This window comes from Symphalangus syndactylus, chromosome 3 (genome assembly GCF_028878055.3).
Source record: "Symphalangus syndactylus isolate Jambi chromosome 3, NHGRI_mSymSyn1-v2.1_pri, whole genome shotgun sequence".
In the NCBI taxonomy this organism is placed as follows: domain Eukaryota; kingdom Metazoa; phylum Chordata; class Mammalia; order Primates; family Hylobatidae; genus Symphalangus; species Symphalangus syndactylus.
This window is the reverse complement of record NC_072425.2, coordinates 119,585,069-119,605,372: the sequence shown is the minus strand read 5'-3', so window position 1 is coordinate 119,605,372 and position 20,304 is coordinate 119,585,069. Positions and strand designations below refer to the sequence as shown.

The 20,304-nt window shown below is 36.6% G+C and overlaps 1 protein-coding gene across 1 annotated transcript in view; it reads left to right on the top strand.

The window, feature by feature from the left end:
- Positions 1 to 16,291, top strand: part of MMP20 (matrix metallopeptidase 20) — a 47,257-nt gene extending 30,966 nt beyond the window's left edge. The window contains exons 9-10 of the mRNA XM_055272912.2: positions 12,561 to 12,664; positions 14,248 to 16,291. Of these exons, the coding sequence (XP_055128887.1) occupies positions 12,561 to 12,664; positions 14,248 to 14,348 (205 nt within the window). The 3' untranslated portion in view covers positions 14,349 to 16,291. The remainder of the gene's footprint in view (positions 1 to 12,560; positions 12,665 to 14,247) is intronic.
- Positions 16,292 to 20,304: the final 4,013 nt, after the last annotated feature.

Sequence of the window (20,304 nt, the reverse complement as noted above, 5' to 3'; positions counted from 1 at the left end):
CCAGGCTGGATTGAAGCTTAACGGCTAAATTAAGAGATGTGGGCAGAGGTTTAAAATTCTCTGTAAGTTTTAGGATGGGGAGGTCAAGGCTCTCTGATTTTAGTGACGCTCATTGCCCCCAGAGAAAATCATACTGTGACTTTCCAACTGGGCCTCTGTGAGTATCTACTAAGAAGAAGTCTTTCATAATCTAGATAAATAGATTCACCAAAAAGTTGGTCTACGGCATTAACTAAAATGTTAACAAGCTCATTTTTCTGGTTAAGAAGGGAAATCACGGTAGGCACTTCTAACCTTCCCAGGTTACAGAGGGTGTTAAGTGAGGTAATGCATGCAGACACAGACACCTAGCAGTGTCTGCACAGAGTAGGTGCTCAAAAACAGTTATTTTTCAGCAACAGAACTTATATGGTAACTAACAAATAATTTCTTAACAACTTGTGATGCTTAACAAATTGCTTAAACCTCAATATTTCTCTGAGCGGCGATTCAGTCAAAAATCTGGTCAAAGAGCATTTCCTTTTTAAATACTGAAGGCCCCAAACATTGGACTGAAATTGCTGCTTTTGGCAAAACATAGACAATCTCTTCAGCAATGGCAGTCTTCTACTTTACACACTCCAACACACACACTGGTGTATGCAACAAGGGGTAAGACAACCCTGACCTATAGCTCAAAAGTTTAGAGAAAGCTATTGTACTGGCCCTATTCATAAACACCCCTGAATTCTGCACAGTGTGCTTTACAGGGCCTCATATGTGTGACATCTTATTGTCATGTGAAGCCCTCTATTGGTTTGAAATTTAATTTAGCCACTAGTATCAGAGACCCCAAAATAATTGTGGCTTAAACACATGAGGGTTTGTTCTTCTCATATATGTAAAAAGTCCGACAGTTTAGAGCCAGTATGGCAGGCTGGTGATCACCAGGGACCCAAGTTCCCTTAAACATTTTGCTCTGCTATTTTTAACACATATTTCCATTCTCCTGGTTGCCTCATGACTCGAGGTGGCCAGGGGAGCTTTAGTTATTATGTCCCTACTGTAGAAGGATGGAACTGAGAAGAAAGGACAAAGGAGATAAATGAAGTTTTGTAGGTAAGCACATGGCCACACTCAAAAATATGGAAGGTCCCAAGCCTCAAGTTATGGAATAAGAATTTCACATTGACATCCACTGAAAGTGTGTTAGGTCTTATTTTTCTTAGACATTTCTCAGGTTCTTCCTTGCTCCTCATGCTAGTTCAGTCTGTGACATAAGTAATGTGCCAAGGGAAGAAAAGTCTCTGGAAACTTCCTCCACAGAGGACTGAAGGTTGGCTTGGGGCCAGGTTGGATTAGGCTCTAAAAGGGAGAACCCATGTCTCTGTGTGGTAGTTACTTACAGGGGAGCAGCACACAGACGACCACAATGTCAAATCCAAATAGGAGGCTCTACTATGTTGATGCCGTTACATGCTACATCAGCAAACGACATATTGGTTAAACTTTGCCAACTAGAACCACTTCCCCTTACTTTTATTCCTTCCTTTTCTCTTTCTAGCAGGCCCTAATGGTTCCATCAGTTTTTCGTTTTTTACATTATTTCCACTACCTATGGCTAATTTCTCCTTTTAGATGTTCTCCCTCGCCTACCAGTAGCAGAGCAGTGGCTACATCAAGGGATTTCTGGGAGCAGGGCGTGTCACCACCTCCATAATTCTTCAAGATAGTCAATGATTTCTGAATTTTATGTAAAGTGACTTGCAAATCTGCAGGTGCTACCCCTTTTCAATCATATTGCCCCTCTACCCTGAATCACTATTTCTATACAGTCAGACTCGGGGCATCATTGCTGCAAAGTAGAATACGTCTTCCACATTCTCTCCTTCCTGAATGCCTCAGAAATACTAGAAATAGATGTTTTTATCTGAGGATTTTATAGTCACCATAAATAAATAAATAATAAGTAATAAAAACAAGATGAAATAGGGTTCAAAAATCTTGTTTTTTCATGTTTTAAATTTTAAAAAATTTATGACTAAACTACCACATTCAACCTACATTTATTAGATATATTATGTGTCAGCCTGTGTTCTAGTGACATTCAAGAGAAGGTGTAGAGTTTGCTGGTTAAGAATGGGCAGAAGTAAAAGAGTCCTAGTGTTAATCTTAACTCTACCATCAATTATCTGGCAATTTGGATAAGCTTTCTGTCTCAGTTTCATCAACTGCAAAATGGGGGTAGAAATAGTACACACTTCCTAGAATTATGGCATTGAAAGAGAAAAATGTGAAATGCCTGTCACATAATAAGCATTCAGCTCATGTTGGGTGTTATTAATGCCCTCAACAGGTCTTACAGTTGAGGGTAAATATATAGATAAATAACAGAAATCCAAGTGCCAAAAGTGCTCTGATACAAGATTTCGTGGAGATCAGTGGGTCGAAACAAATAGGAAATGGCCAACTTAGCAAAATTATCGGGAAATAATTCTTAGAGGAAGTGATGGCTGAGCTCCATTTTGAGAGTTGTGTAGGAGTTTCCCAGACAGAGGGTGAGGTGCGGGTGGGTGGCTTCCAGGCAGAGAAAGCAGCTGAAGCAAAATCACTGATGCACAAAATAGCATGTGAGCATGGGGAAAACCTCAAGCAGTTCAGTATGACTAGAATATAGACTAAAATCAGAACGGTGGCCCAAGGAAACCAGGTTACAGATCATGTAGGGTCAATGCCTTTCTAGGGAGATCAATGTTTATTCTGCAGAGAAGAGGGACACTTTAAATATCTTCGATAAGGGAGAAACTCAATAAAATTAATGTTATAAAAATAAGACTCCCCCAGCAATGTGACTGAATTAGAGGGAAACGGGACTTGAAGCCAGATAAACTAGTTAGGCCAAAAGGCAGTGGAAAGCATACTCAAAGTTCTCAAAGAAAAATCTCAACCAAGAATCTTATATCCACCAGAGTTATCTTTCAAAAATGAAGGAGAAATAAAGACATTCCCAGAGAAACAAAAACTGAGAGAATTTGTTACTTGCAGATTGCCTGACCAGAGATACTAAAGAAAGTTCTTTAGGCTGAAAGCAAGTGAGCCTAGATAGCAATTCAAGCCCCCACAAAAATCCAGAGAGCATCAGTAAGTGTAATTATGTAAAAGACAGTATAAATGCATATTTCTTCTCCTTTATTCCCTTAATTTAAAAATGAAAAATCAATTATATTAAACAATGTGCACATAATTGTATAATTGTATTGTTAAGGCTATAACATGTAGAAATAAATTTGTCAATAACAATATGAAAGAAGTAGGTGGGAGCAAAACTGTATTTGGCTAAAAATAATGACACTAGATATTAACTAAAATTCACAGGAACAAAAGAACAGAACCAAAAATGGCAACTAAGAAAATTAATATAATAAAATCTGCAAATATATACATCTTCTCTTTTCTCTTCTCAGCCTCTTTAGAAGACATTAAATTATATAAAATAATAATTATAACAATTAATCTGGGGCTTCAGATGTATATAGATATAATATGTATAACAATAATAACACAGAAGGAAGGGGAAAGAAGTAGAGTTATATAGGAGTAATGTTTCTATATCTCACTGGAATCAATTTAGTGTAAGTCTGAAGCAGATTTTTGTAAGTTAAGATGTATATGGCAAGCCCTACATCAACCACTAAGGAAATCACTTAGAAAAATATAGTTAAACAATTATAAAAGACATTAAAATGTTACATTAGAAAATTTTTACTAATGCAAAAGAAAACAGTGAGGATGAATAGAGAAACCAAAAACACGAGTTATATAGAAACCAAAAAGTAAAATGGCAAGTATAAGTTCAACTTTATCAGTAACATTAAATGTGAATAGATTAAACAGTCTAATCAAATGGCAAAGACTGCCAGATTGGATTGTAAAAAACAAGACCCAACTATATGCTGTCTACAGGAGATACATTTTAGGATCAAAGATACAAATAGATTGAAAGTAAAAGAATTGAAAAAATATATCATACAAATAGCAACCATAAGAAAGCTTGAATGGCTATACTATTATCAGGCAAAACAGACTTTGAAATAAAAAATGCTACTAGCAATAAAGAAGGACATTTTATAATGACAAAAAGTCAATATACCATGAAGACGTAATTATAAACATATGTGAATCTAATACAGGGCCCCAAAAATGTATGAAGCAGTAATTGACAGAAATGAAGGGATAAGTCAATAATGAAACAATAATAGTTAAAGATTTCAATACCCCACTTTCAATAATGGATAGGACAACCAGAGAGATCAACAAAGAATAAAAGACTTGAACAATACTATAAACCAACTAGACCTAACATATATCTATAGAATGCTATACCCAAAAAGAGCAGAATACACATTCTTTTCAAGTGAATATGAAACATTCCCCAGAATAGACTATATGTTAGGCCACCACACAAGTCTCAACAAATTTAAAACAACTTAAGTCATACAAGTATCTCTTCTGATCACAATAGAATAAAGCCAGAAATCAATCCCAGAAAGAAAACTAGAAAATTTACAAATATGTGGAAATTAAACAACATACTATTAAGCAATCAATGGGTCAAAGAAGAAATCATGAGGGAAATTAGAAAGTACTTAGAAATAAATGAAAATTAAAATACAACATACCAGAACTTATGGGATGCAGTGAAAGCAGTACTCAGAGAAAAATTTATAGCTACAAATGCCTATATTTAAAAAGGAGAAAAATCTCAAATCAATAACTTCACCTTCCACTTTGAGAAAATGGAAAATCAAGAACATATTAAACCTAAAGCAAGAAGAAAGAAGGAAATATAAACATTATAATGGAAATAAATAAAATAGATGATAAATAAACAATTTGAGAAAACCAACAAAACTAAAGGTTGATTCTTTGAGAAAATAAACAAAAGTGACAAACTTTCTACTAGATTGATCAAATAAAAAAGAAAAAAACTTTTTTTCTTTTTTGAGGCAGAGTCTTGCTCTGTGCCCCAGGCTGGAGTGCAATGGCATGATCTCGGCTCACTGCAAGCTCCGCCTCCCGGGTTCACACCATTCTCCTGCCTCAGCCTCCTGAGTAGCTGAGACTACAGGCACCCGCCACCATGCCCGGCTAATTTTTTTTTGTATTTTTTAGTAGAGATGGGGTTTCACTGTGTTAGCCAGGATGGTTTGATCTCCTGACCTCATGATCCACCCACCTCAGCCTCCCAAAGTGCTGGGATTACAGGCATGAGCCACTGCGCCCAGCCAAAAGAAAAAATTTAAATTACTAAAATCAGAAATAAAAGAGGAGACATTACTACCCACCTTACAGAAATAAAAAAGGTCATAAAGGAATACTATGAACAATTGGATACCAATAAATTAGATAAATGAAATGAACAAATTCCTAAGAAGACACAATCTAGTAAAACCGAGTCAAGAAGAAATACACAGTCTGAATATAACTACAATAAGAAAAGAGATTAAAGTAGTAATCAAAAACTATCCACAAAGAAAAGCCCAGGCCCAGAAGGGTTCACTGGTAAATTCTACCAATACATTGAAAGAATAATTAATGTCAATTTTTTACAAACTCCTCCAAACCTTAGAAGAGAACAGAATTAATACCAGTTTTTCACAGACTTTTCCAAAACATAGAGAAGCAGAAAGCACTACCTAACTCACTGAGGTCAGCATTAACCTTATACCAAAACCACACAGAAACATCACAAGAAAATAAAGCTTCAGACCAATACCTATTGTGAATATGGCTACAAAAATCCTCCAAAAGCACTAACAAACTAAATCCAGCAACATATAAAAAGAATTGTACACCAAGACCAAGTGGGATTTGTCCCAGGAATTCAAGGTTGGCTTAACATCCAAAAATCAATTAATGTAATGTTCCATATCAATAGAATAAAAACAAAAATCATATGATCATCTCAGTAGATGCAGTAAAAGCATTTGGCAAAATTCAGCATTATTTCATAATAAAAAAACATTCCACAACCTAGGAATAAAAAGAAACCCTTCTCAAATCAATAAAGAGCATCTACAGAAACCCACAACCGATGGCATAGTCAGTGGTGAAAGACTGGATGCATTCCTCCTAACATCAAAAACAAGACAAAAATTTCTGCTCTCATCTCTCCATTCACATTGTACTGGAGATCCTAACCAAGAGAATTAAGCAAGAACAAATGAAATAAAAATTATCCAGACAGGAAAGAAAGTAAAACTATTTCTTTTTGCATATGGTATTATCTTTTATATAGAAAAACCCTAGAGAATACTCTAAAAAAACTTTTAGAACTAATAAATGAGTTCAGAAAGGTTACAAGGAATGAATTCAATGTGTTAATCAATTGTGTTTTTATACACCTCAACAAACAATTTGGAAATGAAATTAAGAAAGCAATTCCACCTGGGATAGCATCAAAAAGAGTCAAATACTTAAAAATAAATTTAACAAAAGAAATGGAAAATTTTGTTTTGTAGTCTGAAAACTACAAAACATTGTTGAAAGAAATTAAGCAAGATCTAAATGGAGTGATATCTCATGTTCACGGATGAGGATATTTTTAAGATGATAGTAGTCCCCAAATTGATCTGTAGATTCAACACAATCTCTATCAGAATACCACTGGTTTCTTTGTAGAAATTGACAAGTTTTTCTTGAAACTCGAAACTCACAGGCCTAGAATAGCCAAAATATCTTTAAAAAGAACAAAGTTGGAGGATTCATACTTCCCAATTTCAAAAGTTACTACAAAGAAGCAGTAACTAAGACTGTGATATTTGCATAAGGATAGCCATATATGTTAATAGAATAAAATTTAGAGTAAGGAAATAAGGCCATGTATCTATGGGCAACTGATTTTTGACAAGGACATAAAGTCATTCAATGGAGAAAAATGGTATCTTCAACAAATGATGCTGGAAGGAGTGGATAGCCACATGCAAAAGAATGGACTTAGACCCTTACCTCACAACATATACAAAAATTAACTCAAAATTGATCAAATTCCTTAAATACAAGAGCTAATCTGACAAAACTCTTAAAGGAAAATATAAAGATAAATCTTCATGATCTTGGATTTAGCAATGAATGCTCAGATACAACACCAAAAGCATAAGCCGAAAAGAAAAAATGGACAAGTTGGACTTACTCAAAATTAAAAATTTTTCTGCTTCACAGTACACTATCAACAAAGTAAAAAGACAACCCAGGGATGGGAAGAAATGTTTGTAAGTCATATATCCGATAAAGAACTTGTGTCTAGAATATATAAAGGACTATTCATTTAATAACAAGAAAAATAACTCAGTTGAAATATAAGATGCTCAACATCAATAGTCATGAGGAAAATGCAAATGAAACCCACAGTGAAACACTTCTTCACACTTACTAGAATGCCATAGTCAAAAAGTCACATAATAATAAGTGTTGGTGAGAATATGGAGAAATCAGAACCCTCATACATTGGTAGTAGAAATGCAAATTAGTATAGCTACTTTGGAAAGCAGTCTCCTGCTCCTCAAAATGTTGAACATAGCATTACCATTTAACCCAGAATTCCACTTTCTCTTGAGGACATACCCAAGAGAAGTAAAAACATAAGTCCACATAATAGCTGTATACAAATATTCATAGCAGCATTATTCATAATAGAGAAATGCTGGAAACAACCCAAATCTCCATCAAGTGTTGAATGGATATATAAAATGTGATAAATTCATACAATGGAATATTATTTGGCCACAAAAATGAATGAAGTGCTGGTACATGGTACAACATGGATGAATCTTGAGACCATTATACTAAATGAAAGATGTCAGTCATGAAAATCTGCATATTATATAAAATGTCCATAATAGGCAAGTTTAAACAGAAGAAAGTAGATAGTGATTGTCTAGGTCTGGTTGAGATGGAGGGATGAGGATGTGGGATATGGGGACTTACAGTGAAAAGGCATAAGGTTTTTGTGGGGGCGGGTGATGGCAACATTCTAAAATTGATTATGTTGATGGTAGAACAATTCTGTGACTATAGTCATGCATCGCTTGCTTAACAACGGGGCTGTGTTCTGAGGAATGTGTCATTAGGTGATTTGGTAAATCAGTGAACATCATAGAGTGTACTTACACAAACCTAGAGGGTATTGCTTACTACCCACTCAGGCTATATGGTATACCCTATTGCTCCTATAGCTCCTACAGACCTATACAACATGATACTGTACTGAATACTGTAGGTAATTGTAATACAATGGTGAGTATTTGTGTATCTAAATTTAGAAATGGTACAGTAAAAATACAGTGTTATAATCTTATGGGACCACTATCATGTACATGTTTGTCATTTCCTGAAATGTCGATATATGGCAAATGACTACGCACTAAAAAACCACTGAATTGTTTAAATAAGAGAGAGAACTATTGCAAGAATTCTGCCAGAGATGATGAGTTTGGGAGTTGGGGTAGATTTGATTGTTCTTCAAACAGTAGAAAACATAGGTCTGGGTGACTGACTAGTTGGGGGTCATTTCCTTAATAAATGGGTTTTCAATTTTGGAATTTATCAAGACAGTAAACATAAGAAATGAAGCAGATTTAGGGGAACAAGAAGCAGCTTCAACTTGTACATATGGAGTTTGACATGCTGGTGAGAACTGAGAAGAAAAATATCAAGAAGAGATTTGGACATACAGGTCTTGAACTCAAGAGCAGTCAGGCTGGAAAGATAAGTTTGGAATTCATCATGTAATCAGATGGTGATTGAGGCCATGTGAGGACATAAGACTGCCCAGGAAGATGGGGGTCCAAGGACAGCACGTGATGTTTGTTATAGAAAACACAGAATATATGAAAGGGAAAGAAATTCTTCAATGGCCAACACTTGCAACATCTTTTGATACTCATTTAATATTTTTCTTCTACTTTTTTCCTGGCAGTTTTCCCCATTTTTAAGTAATTATGTATGCAATTTTGTGTCCTGACGTTCTTCTACTTAATACTATAGGACACATATTTTTCTATGTTGTTACAAATTATTTGTCCCAGAATCTCCTCACAATCATTTTCCTCATGGGGTCCTGCTTCCTGACCCTCAGCTGGGATTGTACATGGCAGCTTCCTCCTCTCCTGCGTTCTCTTCGTTCCCGATCATTCTCCTAGCTGCCCTTCTCTATAGATCACAAAGGCCACTTCATTCATGACAGTCATGTGATTTCTGGCTGAAATCATTAACTTCAAAATGGAATTTCAGATTTCTATTTCATTGTCCCTCCTGACCCACACTGGAAAGGTCACCTTGAGAAAACTTCCTGAAACCATCTTAGAAACCTTATCAGTAAATTCCCCTTTATGCCACCCTTTCTTGCATTCTCTTTAAGCATCCTTTAGCAGACTCAGTTCCCCATTTAGTGCTTCTAAGAGGGTAGAATGGAGTCAGTTATGCCCTTGACATATGACTGAAATCAGCACAATCAAAACACCAAAAATACCTAACAAATCTAAGTTCTAAGCATGCAGATTAGGTTAAACAAAAATGCAGGCACTTTATCAAAACAGTCCCTGAGTCCTTAGAATACAAATGTGGAGAGTAAGATAACATATCTGAAAAACTACATCAGATATCTGTTGCAGGCAATGATTTATTTAATATATATTAAATGTAAATACCTTGAATCAATATTAAATGACATAACAAATGCCCACAAAAAAAATAAACATAATTCAGATCACTATTTCTAGTTTAGTATTTAGGTTTCACAAACAAGACCTCAGTGATGAGAGGATATATGCAATGATTTTAGCAGATACTCAAGATACAGTTGATTCTCAATAAAAATTGTATTTATTTCCTTAATTTTGAAATTCAGTTACTATTTCTTGATGGCTGGCTCACTATGTGCCAGGAATCATGCTGAGCATTTTCTCATATTCTCTCATTGTCCCATCTACCTTTTCAACAATCTTGAGAAGTAGATATTTCTTTTATTTTCATTGAACATTGTATCTCTGAGAGGTTACATGATTCACTCAAGATCACACAGCTACAGTGGTCCATCTGAAGCTGTATTTCATGTGCTCTGAATCCAAATTCAGTGGGCCTTCCCAACCACCACATATGTTCATTCTTCAATTCTCTCCATCATTTATTTATTGTTAGTCAAAATGCCCATGATCTTCATCCCATCATATAATCTCCTTTTCTGTTACTCTCTCAGCAAAATCCTCACCACACCAGCAGACCTACTTCATCTTAATCCCCTCTCTGACTTGGTTCTCTGGACTGCCTCCAACATTTTTTAGCCCTCCTTTTTCACCCCTTCTCAACCTTGCCTACCACCGCAAATATTATCTTGTAAAGTAAGTTTAAAGATTAAACTCCTTAATGACTTAGAATCCCAGATCAAACCACGAAGTTCACTCAACCTTATACTGACAAGCCAGAGTTCGTTGTTCTTAGGGCCAAAATAAATGACAAAGTCTGCTGGCTTGGGCCTGCTCTTGGTGCTACATGTGCCAGGTGTGTGTGTGTGTGTGTGGTGTGTGTGTGGTGTGTGTGTGTGTGTAAATTGTCTCTTACCCACATGACCAATGTTTTCCAGATGAGAAAAACCAGGGCTCAGAGCTCAAAGTACGTTCTCCTGATCACGGAGTCAGCAGGTAACAGAGTCAGAAATTCAAACCCAGCAGACTGTATATGTTGAGCTCTTTGGACTATAATAGAAATCCTTAAATATCTGTCCACAAACAAAGTTCTCACCAGTTCACAGCTAAATAAGAGCAGCACAATATTATAAATCAGGGAGCTTCAGTCTGTGTCAGCATAAAAACAGATTATTGGCGAGAACCATCTTTTATTCTGAGTTTATGTCCTTTCTTCCTTTTTGGTGTTAACGTTTCTTTGTCTTTGTGAAATGACTATGAAAACAGGTGGTAGTAGTTCTTTTGACGGTTAAATGGTAATGTTCTTACTTAGTAAAATGAAAAGTAGGTAACCTTGTGTTTGTTATGCAGGCCCCTGCATAATGTCTACACATAAGGTCCACGTTAAATATTAATGATTATAGTTAATATGGATAATATGCTGGGACAGTTAGCTTCCACCCCTAGCTCCAGACATTCTGTAAAGCAGCTCAGACTTGCACTTAGTTTCAGCCTGAGTACATCTTTTTCAATGTTTGCCTCCGGCTCAACATCGCTAGAGAGTTGTCCCTGGCCTGTGTAGTCATAGCCACACAAGAGGCACATTTCAAGAGATGGTGGGAGGGATCTGCTGCCACAGGAAATTTTTCAGTAGCCCAAGCACTGGGAGAAATTGTCTGACATTTTGGTGAGAAAGGAGTGGGGTGTCCAGCTGGGAGTGTCCCCATTTGGAACTCTCTGCTAAGGAAGAAGGGACTTTCTCAAACTTTAAATGAAGTCTGATTCTCATACAAGTCATGCTGACTCACACGGTCACAGACTTTTTTAACAATGAGTAATTTAGATCACAAAGAGATGTATTAATCAATCTTCAGAGTTATCACTGAATGTTGGTTGCTGATCCAGAAAAAGAAATCAGGTCTACTATTCAGTCAGTCGTACAAGCTTTCCAGGAAACAAAAGCAAAGGAATTCAAGTAAATTGGTTTAAAATGCACAAGTTCAATTATTACATATTTACTTGCTTCTTATTTACTTACTGTTCACACATTTGTTTATTCGTTCAATGTACATTATCTGTTCAACCGTTTCTCCATGGATACATAGCACTAAGTTCATAAATAAAAGCCCCTATGAAAGGCTTTCAATGGTTTGATGAACCAAGGAATTGATAGAGAGAGAAATAATTACAGCAATAAATAAGGCAATAAAAAATAGAGTTCCTTTCAAATGGCAAGGTTTTTTTGAGTTAACAGAACATGTTGCTATAATATGTAGAGTGAATAATTCTAAACAATGTATGTGGAAATTTTTTGGAGACTGCTTTAAGCAAGTGACTTCCAACCTTGTGGTACCAGAATCTCAGGAACATGGGAGCATAGTGATAAAGGTCTATAATCTCTTTTAGGTATTTTAAGAGCCCGATTTAAACAACAAGGGCCAGGCCCAGTGGCTTATTCCTGTAATCCCAGCACTGTGGGAGGCTGAGGTGGGAGGATTGCTTGAGACCAGGAGTTTGAGACCAGCCTGGGCAACATGGCAAGATCCTGTCTTTATAAAAAATAAAAATTAGCCAGGGTGTGGTGGTACACGCCTGTAGTCCCAGCTACTCAGGAGGCTGAGACAGGAGGATCGCTTGAGCCTGGAAGGTGAAGGCAGTGGTGAGCCATGATGGCACCACTGCACTTCAGCCTGGGCAACAGAGTGAGACCCCATCTCAAAAAAAACAAAAACACAACAAAGAAAAAGTAAATAAACAACAACATAAATGCATGTGTATGTGCATATGACAGAGAGAGAGAAACACCTAAATAAGTTATGTGTCCGTATGCCTGACCAGTATAGTGTCATCTACAACCAGTAAAAACCTCTTAGTAATATTATTTATGAATACTTTTTCTAGCTACGATGAACGGAAAAGGAAAATGGAAAAAGACTATCCAAAGAGTACTGAAGAAGAATTTTCAGGAGTAAATGGCCAAGTCGATGCTGCTGTAGAATTAAATGGTGAGTGTTTCCACTGAAACTTTCTTCATGAAAACTATCATAAGAAATCTGGGCTTTGCTTTAACACAACAGAAAGTGGATTTCCAAGTGGAAGCCCATGGTTTTTATATTTGGTCTTAGGTCCTTTCATAAGTTTATCTAAACAGATTATCCTCTAGAAAGAGTAACTATAAAAGTTCTGCTATTGTAGTTCTCTCTTTTCTAATGGAAAGTTTTTCTTTGTTTTTGTTTTTGTGTGTGTATTTTTTTTTTTTTTTTTTTTTTTTTTTTTGAGATGGAGTATCGCTCTGTGGCCAGGCTGGAGTGCAGTGGCACGATCTCCGCTCACTGCAACCTCCGCCTCCCAGGTTCAAGCAATTCTCCTGCCTCAGCCCCCCAAGCAGCTGGGACTACAGGTACCCGCCACCAGGCCCAGCTAATTTTTGTATTTTTAGTAGAGATGGAGTTTCACCATGTTGGCCATCTAATGGAAAGTTTTTAAAGTATAGCTTCAATCGATTAGTCAGCTAGATCATAAAGTCTACCTGGGTCAAGATAACCTTTTCTATCTTCAAAATACACATAGTCTTGGTCGGGCACAGTGGCACACACTTGTAATCCCAGCACTTGGGAGGATGAGGTGGTAGGATCGCTTCAGCCCGGGAATTCAAGACCAGCCTAGGCAATATGGCAAAACTCTGTCTCTACAAAAAAAGTTAGCTGAGAATGATGGCACACACCTGTAGTCTCAGCTACTCAGGATGCTGAGATGGGAGGATTACTTGAGCTCAGGAGGTCGAGGCTGCAGTGAACTGTGATTGCACCACTGCACTCTAGCCTGGGCAACAGAGTGATACCCTGTCTCAAAAAAAAAAAAAAAAAAAAAACTCTCAAGCTTCTCAGTGCTTTTTCCCACTCCATCATCCAACCCCTGCAATTTAACACATAGCTAGGAAAGTTGAATAGAACTTTGTTGAATAAATTTAATTGAATCTTCTGAAGTAGTCAGTCAGCACACTCTTCTTGAAAAAATAGCACAGGGCTGGACACTGTTTGGAAGTGCAAAGACCATTCCAGATGTGGCCTCTGCTCTCACAGAATCATTCACCCAACACAGATGAAATGACTGGAAAACAGACAATCTATAATTTAGTATTGAGTCATGTGGTAGACTTCACAATCATTGCAAGAACTGATCTGAGAATTAAAATATCAGAATCGGCAGCAGTCATTGGAAATTTTATAGTGGGACTTCAGATGGATTTTGAAGATTGGCCAGAGGCTTAGCTAGGGAAAGAAAAGGGGAGTGGCTTCCTGGAGGAGAACAGCCTGAGCAAAAGCACAGCACATAACTGAGCATGGCACATTGGATGACCCCAACAAGAAGGCCTTACCCTGGCTGGAACAAGGAGAAAGCTCAGAAATGACTGAGAAGTTGAGGAGTCGGGTTCTAGGGCATAAAGACAGAAGACAAGCTAACTGCCGCCTGACAAATTCACAATTCTCCTTTGGTGACACCTTAAGAAAGTGACAATGACAAATCCTTCCATTTACATATGTGCTGGTCATCTTCAGTAACCCAATTTCAACTTTGTCTCTTTCAGGCTACATTTACTTCTTTTCAGGACCAAAAACATACAAGTATGACACAGAGAAGGAAGATGTGGTTAGTGTGCTGAAATCTAGTTCCTGGATTGGTTGCTAAATAGAAAAGCCTAGTCTTCCCAAGCAATGAGGATGACTGCAAGCAGCTTCTAACTGGATCTTAAGGACTAAAGCAGAATGTAGGAGAGGGATTCTTCCCATGGCCTTCAAATCAAATTAGAATTCACTGAGGATAATAATACTTCCAATTTTTTTCATAGTTGTATAATCAGAATTTTAATCCACATTAGAAAGTTTTTATATGGGCAACTTTATACGAAATCTGAATCAACACAATGCACTCTGCAGTTAGACACCATTATTTTTTTCTTACCTAATATGCTGAAGCAAATTGATCAGTTTGATTTTTATTTCCAGGAGGAAGACTAGTGGTGGATTCCATCACATATATTGTAATTCTTTTCATAGGAAATGTCATTACCATATGAATTATAATTATTTGCAAGCAATGGCTTTTGTGGCCATCATTTGTTATAATAAATATAAATTTCCCAATTTTTACTTAAAAGACATCACAACAAAATACTGCATAAGAGTCGTTTCTTGTGTGTTTAACTTTGTGTCTACTCACTGGTCTCTGATGTAGGCTTAGGTGGATAAACCTATTCAAACAAATTTTCATAGTAGGCAGGAGATAGGCACTTTGCAACAGAAAAATTTTTTAACAATAGCTAATAAAATGTTTTAATAGAACAGTTCCTCATTTCTTTTTTCCATTAATATTTACTAGCTTCTATAATACTTTATTTGGCTACCCACACATCCTGTGTACCTATAGCAAAATTAAACCATAAGATAGCATCATAAGTACACAGACCCAGAAAAAAAATAACAGTAACTCATTCTACTTCCTGCTTCCTGAAAACAGCCTCAGTGAAACTATCTTTGACCCAGCTAAGTGAGTGTCTTTTGAATAGTTTTCTATTCAGGGGAGTTCATCTTTTTGTTTTAGTTTTTCTTACTTCAAGCTAAACCTTTTTCCCCTACCTAGTCATCAGTATAGATAAAACTATGGCTCTGTCATTCTTATAATTCTTATAATCTTACTCTCTAGAATGTAAAGATTCTAAAATATTTTAGTGGTTCTAAAATTGAATGATAAAATACTCATAATACTTCATAGACCTCCTGATACATCTACAGTGTTTAACAGATACTACTATTGTTACCATCATTTATTAAATTTGTTTCATATAGTCACTTAAAAGACCTAATATTAAGAAAGGATGGGGTAGTTACTCAAGATTACTCTACACTTTCCATTTGGTTTCTGTTAACTGAAAGTGGCCACTTAGAGTCCACCAGATGATGGATAATTGTTGAAGACAAGGTCTGGCATCCTTGCCTTCTAATGTCAAGGTGCTTCTATAGAGGAGAAAAGTCACTTTTGCAAAAACTGCTAAGAAGGACTTCTTACTATCAATAAGCAAGGAGAAAAACACGCTGGCAATTTCTTAAAATATTTAACATAGACTTACCCTATGACACAGCAATTTCACTCCTAAGTATATACCTATGAGAAATTAAAACATGTCTACACAAAAAAACTTGGACATAAACGTTCATAGCGTCATTATTTATAACAGCCAAAGAGTGGAAAAATGTCCAGTGAGTAATGAATGGATACATAAAATGTGGCAAATTCAGACAATAGAATGTTATTTGACAATAAGCAGAAATGAAGTCCTAACACATGCTACAACATGGAAGAAGCTTGAAAACATCATGCCAAATGAAAGAAGCCAGACAGAAAAGGTCACATGTTGTATGATTCTATTTATATGAAATGTTCATAATAAAAAAATCCATGGAGACATAAAGCAGACCAGTGCTTGTCAGTAGTTGTGGGAGGGGGTTATAACGAGTGACTACTAATGGGTATGAGGTTCTTTTTTGGGGATAATGAAAATGTTCTAAAACTGATGATGGTGATGGTTGTACAACTCTGTGAATATATTAAAAGCCATTAAATTGTACACTTTACATGAGTGAATTATATGTTATGTTAACTATATCTCAATAAGGCTGTTACATGAAAAAAAAAAGGACATCAAAGTAGTGTGATGATCCGTGGAGGTCATGCATTATGGCAACTGTGTCAGGGACCACATGACAATGAAGCACCAGCCTGAGGACATCCAGTGCTGCACAAAACCAGCCAGATGTCCTCCTCATGTCCAGCACTAGCCCAGAATTGTGCATACAGAAGACACTTCGCTAGTCAATGAATTCACTGAAAGCAATAAAGCACATGCTCTCAGGTCTGACTAATGGATTCAAACTCCAGATCATCTATTTTCAGCTGTGTAATGTTGACCAAATTCCCTCATCCTCATTCTCTGTCTCAGTGTCTTCCTTTATAAAATTGAAATAATGGCAGTTTTTATCTCCTAAGGATATTTAGAGCCTTAAATATATGAGTCAAAATATGCAAAGTAGTCCCTGGCACTCTGCAGAGGCTCTATAATTGTTGTTTTTGAAGCCATTAGAGTTCAATTTGTTTTGTGATATTTTGGAGAATTTGTATATATCCCTTGAGATAGCTAAACATCTGATGAGCTATAATATCACAAGAATTGATAATCAATGACCTGAAATTTTTCTCTTCCAAATGTCAAATTAAATCAAATAATTAAAAAATACTATGTTTATCCCCCATCTCCAAAAAATAATTCTTGTAAATCATCATTTTTTGTTGAGTTAAAGAATTCTTGGCTTTCAGGCCAGGCATAGTGGCTCACACCTGTAGTCCTAACACTTTGGGAGGCCAAAGTGGATGGATCACTTGAGCTCAGGAGTTTGAGATCAGCCTGGGCAAGATGGTGAGACCCCATCTCTACTAAAAATACAAAAAATTAGCTAGGCATGGTGGTGCATGCCTGTGGTCCCAGCTACTTGGGAGGCTGAGGTGGGAGGACCACTTGAGCCCAGGGGTCAGAGGTTGCAGTGAGCTGAGATTGTGCCACTGCACCAGCCTGGGTGACAGAGCAAGACCCTGTCTCAAAAAGAAAGCTCTTGGCTCTCAGATATAAAATTATTACGTATTTTGGAAAGATACAGTCTCTTTAAAGCACAAGAAGGGGTGATTGTGTCATAACACAGAGCACTTATCCTCATATGATACAAGAACGTTGTGCAGAAATAGTTTATAACATATACTACTCATTTGACTTCAGAGTAACTGAGTGCAAACATGACTCATTAAATAACAGTTTTGGACAAAGTGTGGTTGAAGTACTCCCTTGAGGATCACGAGGTGGCAAAACAGAGATCATTTCCTGATGAATTCTGTGCATTATCCTGTTAATCTCAGTGATGACTCTTTGTGGGCAGAACCTTTGAAAGCACTACACAGGCTACTAAGGATGAATGGATTCACCTCGGTGGGGAGCTTTCCTAACAGCTCCACATTAAATTTCTTCTGGTATAAATCAAGCCCTCTTCCATTTAGCCTAGTCCTAAATGAAAGACCTAAATTTGTCTTTTGGGTCTTCTGTTTCTTTTCAAATGTTTATTGGGAAACACCTCAGATGTCCATTTCACAAAGCAAATGGAAAACAAACTATGCAATTTTCCATTCAGAATTCTGTGTGTAATATTTTTAAATGGTCACAGGGTGCTTTTATTTATATATTATTATATTATATATATTTATATATATTATATTATATATATTTATATATTATCCAGATGTTTTTCTTTATTCCTGTTAGTTATTTTTCTTTTACAGACACTGATATTGAAGGTTCTTTGTGAATATTCATAGCTAAAATTACCCAACGAAGTGCCATTTGAGAGGAAATGCATACTGCTGGCCAATAGGTTGGTGTTTTAGACTACCACAATGGAGCTTAGAAGAGTCCAGGCCAAAAGATCGTCGGCATTTCTCCCCAGTAGGTCTGGGTAAAAAGTAGAAACAGCATCTTCTGTTCATCTGTCATCTGCCAAGCCTCCTGCCCTTGGTCTCATTCCAATCCCTAAGTGGCTTGTCAACACGATCAGTTTAAAAGGTATCCTGTTATACTCAAAATGTCATAATTTCGGATTTGCTCCCAACACCTAGACCCTTGGAACTGAACTAGAAGCAGAATTGGGAAGCTTGCTGGTAAATAAATTACAATGGGAAATTAGTGAATGCCTTCGGGATCTAAAATAGCACTCTTTTTTTTTTATGCAACATCTCTTCATTTTAATGTCTTCTCCATTAGTCTTAACATTCTTTCCTTTAATCTAATGTATCATTTAGCATGTTTGGAGATGAAAGTAAACTTTTGTTGCACAATGCAGCATGTTGTTCTGACAAGAGTTTGAGGAGAGATGAGAAGAGAAAAGCATGGGAGGGAGTAAATGAGAAACCAATTGCAAAACATCAGTTAAGAAATGTAACACTTAAGTCCATCTCAGATCATTTGCAGTGAATGTCTGTAAAAAAAAGAATGTCTGTATAAATAGTTAGCAATTTGTTTATTCTTGGAAAGTCCCAGGCCTGTAATGCAGTGATAAACAATGTGAGTTTTTGAATTGGGTATAAAATGTGTTTACAGCTGCCTCTATAGAGAATGGATGTCCAAAGTCCCACTACAGCACATTCCAGTTGAATTGCAGACTGCTGAATGATTGTAGCATGTCACTTTGCCAGATTTTAAATGTATTTCTATATATGAATCACCAATTTCTGTGAGTAATTTTATCAGTGGTTTCTTTTGAAATGTTTAATTACTAAAATTAGTTCATATTTACAAACAATCAATTCAGCCTTTTTGAAGGATCTAGCTACCCCACCATCTCTACCCTTAATATTCACTCTCAATTCACTAGAAAATACTTATTAAGCACCTACTTTGTGCTGGCACCAACCTATGCTCAGCTGCTTTCTTGCATAACTCCTGCCCTCAAGGAGCTTACATTCTATTAAAGAGACACACAATATTCAAATGAATAGAGCTCTATAATGAAAGATGGTGGAAGTGCTTTGAAAAAATAAATAAAGCAGTGCAAGTAATAAAGAATGTTGGAGTGCCATTTTATAAAAACATGTTTAGGAAAAGGACATACTGGGTCCAGGGTATTCATGCAGAATGACTAAAGGGAGGGAGGAAGCTGTGGAAGTCTCTAGAGGTTTCAGGTAGAAGAAGCAATAAGCACAAGACCTTGAGGTAAGTAGGAAGGATTTGCACTTGTTTTAGGCACACCAGGAAGGCCAGTGTGGCTGGAGACAGTGAGGGAGAAGGAAAGTACAAACAGATCGGATCAGAGAAGCAGCTAACCAAGCTATGGAAGCCTTGTGGGTCCCTGTGATAAGAAGGGTTTTCAGCAGGTTCATAACATGTTCTGACTGCTTTTATAACAGATTATAAAAGCACATGATGCATTCAAGGACACTAGACAGTGTCATTTTCCAGGGTAGAAATGATGCTGGCACTGACCAAAGAAGTGGCAATGAAAATGCTAAGATTGTCAGATTGAGGAATATTTTCCAGGTAAAGCCAACAGTATTTGTATCTAAAGTGCATGCAGAATTTAATAAAAAGAGAAGGATCCACAATGACTCCAACATTTTTGGCTTAAACAAGTGAAAGAGTAGTGGTGAAATGAGAAAGACCAAAGGAAGAGCAGGTGTACGGGGGCTGGAGATCAAGAGTGCAATTTTGAATTCATTGAGTTTAAGATACCTATTAGACATCCAAGGGGAAATGTCCATATATAAACAGCTTAAGTAGGTAGATACAGATATAAAAAGCTTGGGTTCAAGGAAGAGTTTGAGACCCAAGATAGAAATTTAGGAGTTAAGCCTTAATTTGTTATCTCCATTCCTTTTGATTTCCTCCACATTCTATGTGGAATTTAGGGCAACATAAATTATTAAAATATAGGAAGGCAGATGAAAAATGATCTCAAGTTTTTTTAATTATCATCCAGTGTTAGTAAGCGCATTCTTTCCCACCTCAAGAACATAGTTTAGTTTTCAATAACAATTGCACACTTTTTTTGAAGTT